Source organism: Chlorella variabilis, assembly GCF_000147415.1.
Source record: "Chlorella variabilis unplaced genomic scaffold CHLNCscaffold_33, whole genome shotgun sequence".
NCBI classification, from domain to species: Eukaryota; Viridiplantae; Chlorophyta; class Trebouxiophyceae; order Chlorellales; family Chlorellaceae; genus Chlorella; species Chlorella variabilis.
Genome location: NW_005435055.1, coordinates 346588 through 351361, shown reverse-complemented (window position 1 = coordinate 351361; position 4774 = coordinate 346588). Strand labels below are relative to the sequence as shown.

Sequence of the window (4774 nt, the reverse complement as noted above, 5' to 3'; positions counted from 1 at the left end):
TCCACCGCAAGCACCAAAAAGGAGGGCAAAGAAACGGGGAAAGAAGAGGGGGAAAGAGGAGCGGGAACGAAGGGCGGAAGCTCACCCGAAGCTGCGCACTTGCATCTTCTGGTAGTACCGCAGCTCGACCCGGCACTCCTCCCCGATGGCCTCATCATACACCAGCCCCTGCAGGCACTGCAGGATGCTGCCGCCGCAACCCGTCTTGCCTGCGTGTGCGTTGGGGGTGGGGTGGGGTGAGAGGTCATTGCAGCAGAGCAGAGCACCGCTGTGCACGCTGCGTGACACGCAGCGTGACGGGCGGGGTCGGGCGTGGCAGAGGGAGTGGGCGGCTGAGAGAATGTGTGTGTGTGAGCGGGAGTGCGTGTTGCGACGGCGACGGGCAGTCCGCTGCATGCCTGCCTGGCTACCCGCCCTCACCCCAACCCACATCCCGGCCTAGGTCCTGCCATACCCACAACAGCCTGCCCACGGCCCCCTCCCTGGCAGCAGCCCCCAGGCCGCTCACGTGCATCCTTCCCACACACGTTGGGGCACGACTGGTCCACAGCTTCCTTGCAGGCGGTCGCCAGCCTGGCATTCAGGCGGTAGTCGCGGGACGCCTTGGCCTCGTAGGCGGCCACCTGCAGGAGGGGGTGGGAGGGTGGTGTGTGTGGTGTGTGGTGTGGTGGGTGGGGGGTGGGGAGGGCAGGGATTGGCGTGGCGTGGTGGGCAGCAGGGCGCATGCAGGGCTGCTGCCAGCCGGGTGCGAGCTCCGCCTTGGAGTGAGAGAACGAAAAGAAATAAAAAGCAACAATAGAACATAGGGCCTGGGCACAGCCGCCGCACCTCGTCGCTGCACCGCTCGCTGACCTCCTCCTTGTGTTGCTCCACAGCCAGCTGCAGGCACCTGCAGGCCGGAATGGGGACGGGAGGGCATGGGGGCAGCATGGGGAGACGCGCAGGGGGGCGGCGATTGCGCGGGCAGGCGCATTGGCGGCCAGGCAGCTGCCGCGGCATGGGGGCATGGAGCCAGAGCCCGGGGAGGGCGGCACAGCCAAGGCCACACACGCGCAGGCGTGCGCTCGCCCAGCCAACCAACACCCCTCGACACAGGCCCTCACGCCAAGCCCCTGCTTGCCCGAACCACTCACCGTATCACGCGCCCCCGCCCGTGCGGCATGCCGCCGCAAAACCGCTCCAGCTCCCGCTGGCATGCCGTCTTGAGGGGCCAGTTGAAATCAATCGATTCAGCCATGGACACTTCTGTGTCGAACAGCATGGCAGCGCAGGCGGGCGCCAGGTCGTCGCGGCGTGCCGCCAGGCAGCGCACCACACCCGCCGCGCCCGCCGCCACCTTGCCGCACAGCCGCGCGCGGTCGGCCTGGCAGGCGTCGGCCAGGGGGTGGTTGAAGGCCAGGTCACGCATGGTGGCGGCGATCACGCGGCGCACGCGCGCGGCGCAGGTGGCGTTAAGGATCGAGTTCCTGCGGCGGAGGAGAAGAGGGGCGCGGCGGCGGCGCGGGGCGGAGCCAGGTGGTGGCAGGGGGCGGGTGGCGGGCAGGCAGGTGGCCGGGGGCGGGCAGGCAGGCAGGTGGTGGGGGCGCGCGCGGTGCCAGGGAGCAGGGCGTGGAGCCAGACGGGAGGAGGGAGGGGGAGGGGCCAGCCTCTCTCTCTCTCTCTCTCTCTCTCCCCTCCTTTCTTTCCCCCTCACACTCTGTCCCACACCCCACCTGCTGCTCTGCAGGCACTTGCCCAAACCCTCCCTCACACAAACTCTTTCTCTCTTCCCGTCCACCTCTCCCACCCCCCCACCCCCAGGGGACGCCCGCCCACCTGTTGTCCTGCAGGCACTTGCCCACGCTCTCCTCGCTGACCGTCAGCGGCGCCCCCAGAAAATCCACGGCCGTGAACAGGGAGGCATCCAGCCCGCACAGGCGGGTGATGTCCTCGCCGCAGTGCATGCGCAGCACAGAGTCGAGGCGGAAGAAGCCTGGGGGGAGCCGGGGAGGGAGGCAGGGGGGGTGAGGGTGGGTGGTGGGAATGGGTGGTGGGGAGGGAGGCTTTGCGGACAGCGGTTGTGATGGGCATGTGGATGTGCCGCCTGGCACCGTCCTCCTCACCTGGACCCTCCCCTCCACCCTCCCCTCCACCCTCCCCTCCCGCTCACGCAATCGCTGCTGCAGCAGGAGAGCCCCAGGCGCCTCCCCACACCGCCACCCCTTTACTCCCCACCCCTCCCTTCCGAAAGCGAGTCACAGCGGCACCACTCACGAGAGCGCTGCTGCAGCAGTCCCTCCATGTGCTCGCGGCAGCCCTCCCCAAAGCCCTCCTCATACCTGGCCGGGCAGGGCGCGGCGGGCAGGCAGGGGAGGTGAGCGGAGGGGGATGCATCCAAGAGCGGCGAGGGGAGGGCTGGCAGGCTGGCAGGCAGGCGGAAAGGCAGGCAGGGCTGCCAGAGGCTCATGCGGGCGGGGCATCGCTTCTTGCGGCGCATGTTGCTGTATGAGCAACGGGCGGCGGCGGCGGCAGGCCTCACAGGTGGTCCTCAAGGCAGTCCTTGACAGACGACTCCCCCGGGGCGATGCCCTCGCAGAACTGAAGGCAGAGGGGGGTGTGGGCAGAAGGGGTGTGGGCAGAGGGGTGTGGGTGTAGGCAGGGTGTGAGTGTGGGCGTGGGGTGATGGTAAGGGTGTGTGTGTGGGCGTGGGCGTGGGGTGCTGGTAAGGGTGTGTGTGTGTGTCTGTTGCCGGCAGGGCCGCCAGCCCCCACCCCGCCCCAGCTGCAGGTAGGCAGGCGGCCTGGCACATGCAGTCGCACGCTGCTGGCAGCAAAGGCAGAGGCAGGCGCCTGCTGTCCCCTCACGTGCCCCACCCTGCCCCCCGCTCGCCTTGCGCTTGTCTGCCAGGCAGGCGTGCATGAGGCCCAGCGACAGCCGCACATCGTCGCTTTCCTCCACCTCCTGCCTGAACAGCTGCGCCTTGCACTCCCAGTCCAGCGAGCCCTCCTTGCCCCGCAGGCACTCCTGCACGGCCGCGCGCGCGGCAGGCGGGGAGGGAGGGAGCAGGGGCGTGAGGTGAGCAGCGGCGGCGGTGCTGCCAGTGGCGCAGCGAGTGGGCGGACATGACACGCCGGCCCCGGCCTTTCCAGCCCGGCCCCACAACCGCCACTGTGTCTGCCAAACCCGGTTGTGCCACCGCCGCTACCACCACCCCACCACCACCCACCCACCACCACCACCACCACCACACCACCACCACCCACGCCCCACCTGCACCTCCCCGCCGCGGAACCCAGCCTCAGGGCACAGCCGGCTCTTGTCTGCGGCGCACGCGTGGAACAGCTTGTAATCCAGTCGGAAGTCGTCTGAAGCGTCGGCCTCCAGCTCAGCGACCAGCGCCTGCAGGGGGAGGGGCGGAGAGGGAGGTGGTGGGCAGGCGTGTGCAGGCGTGTGCAGGGGTGGCAGGTGGTGGCGGCGGCGGTGGTGGTGCACAGGGGTTGGGGGCGGCCGGAATGCGGCGCGTGGCGGCACGCAAGCGTGTGGGAGCGTGTAGGCGACCCGGGCTGATCGCCTGCACCTGGCCGGCGCTGCTGCTGCTGCACGGGGGTGCCGCGAGGTGCCCCGGCCGGCCTCCCCGCCCACCTGGCAGCGCCCGCTCAGCTGGGGGCGCAGCCTGCGCAGGCAGTGCAGCACTCCCGCCTCGTCGTCTGGAGTCACGTCTTTGCAGCGCACATCCACGTCTCTTTTGCAGGCGATGGCTGCGGGCGGAGGAGGCAGGCAGGGGGTGGGCAGGTACGGGCGGGCGTGGGCGTGGCGTGGGCGTGCTCGGGCGTGACGGCAGGCAGCGGCCACGGGCCAGGGCGGGCGGCTGCGGGCTGCAGCGGGTTGCGCCGGCGCGGCGAGCGGCAGGCACATGCGCGGTGCCCAGCGGGACGAGCCGCCCTGCATCAAAACCGACACCAAAAGGCCCCGGCGCTGCGGGGAGCCCTGCCGCTGTGGCCGCGGCTGCACGCGCCAGCCAGGCGCACCCACCCACCCAGGGGCACATTCTTGTTGATGTTGGTGGCAGCATCCACCCTGAACGCATCCAGCTCCTTAGCACAGGCCTCCCCCAGAGCCGCCTCCCGCAGCGGCCCAGGCCCCAGCGCCTCCGCCCCGTCTCGCTCCGCAGACTCCGCCGCCCGCTGCCGGCGCGTGAGGCACGCGGCCAGGCGCCCCGCCCCGGGCTTCAGCGCGTGGCAGGACTGCTTGATGGCCTCCTTGCAGGCGCCTGCGGCAGCGGCGGAGGCAGGCGGCGGGCGGGCACGGCGGCAGCGGGTGGGCAAGGCGGCGGCGGGTGGGCAGCGGGCGGCCAGCGGCAGCTGGGCTTCTGCGGTGCCGTGCGCTGCCGGGCGCAGCGCCCCTGCACCCCTTGGGGGCAGCAGCCGAGCACCCCAGGCACCTGAAGCCCAGGGCCCCAGCAGCGGCAACAGCAGCGCAAGGCTGACTCGCAGGTGGTGGGCTTGCTTGCCAGGGCGAGCAGCACACACCGCCGGCCATAGTTGCCAGCTGCAGGCGCCGCCAGCGGCAGCATGCCTCCCAGCCAGCCAGCCAGCCAGGGTACCACCACCACAGCGCGGGCCAGCCAGCCAGCCAGCCAGCCAGCGATCCGACCCCCCAGCCCACCCAGCCAGCTGCCAGCCCAGCCAGCCAGCCAGCTCCCCTCCCAGCCCCACCCGTGGTCGACACGTCGCCGTCGCCGCTGGCAAGCTCCGCGGGGGCCGCCTGCTTGATGAGTGCATTGACAGCCTTCTTG

General features: G+C 71.1%; 1 protein-coding gene across 1 annotated transcript in view; it reads right to left on the bottom strand.

Moving 5' to 3' along the window:
* The window catches only part of CHLNCDRAFT_141382 (hypothetical protein), a gene marked incomplete at both ends in the record, with an annotated part of 7553 nt that extends 3035 nt beyond the window's left edge, over nt 1–4518 (bottom strand). The window contains 12 exons of the mRNA XM_005843197.1: nt 100–209; nt 509–623; nt 829–889; nt 1134–1466; nt 1816–1972; nt 2254–2318; nt 2519–2577; nt 2920–3003; nt 3250–3378; nt 3622–3737; nt 4016–4249; nt 4509–4518. Coding sequence (XP_005843259.1) covers nt 100–209; nt 509–623; nt 829–889; nt 1134–1466; nt 1816–1972; nt 2254–2318; nt 2519–2577; nt 2920–3003; nt 3250–3378; nt 3622–3737; nt 4016–4249; nt 4509–4518 — 1473 coding nt within the window. The remainder of the gene's footprint in view (nt 1–99; nt 210–508; nt 624–828; nt 890–1133; nt 1467–1815; nt 1973–2253; nt 2319–2518; nt 2578–2919; nt 3004–3249; nt 3379–3621; nt 3738–4015; nt 4250–4508) is intronic.
* Nucleotides 4519–4774: the final 256 nt, after the last annotated feature.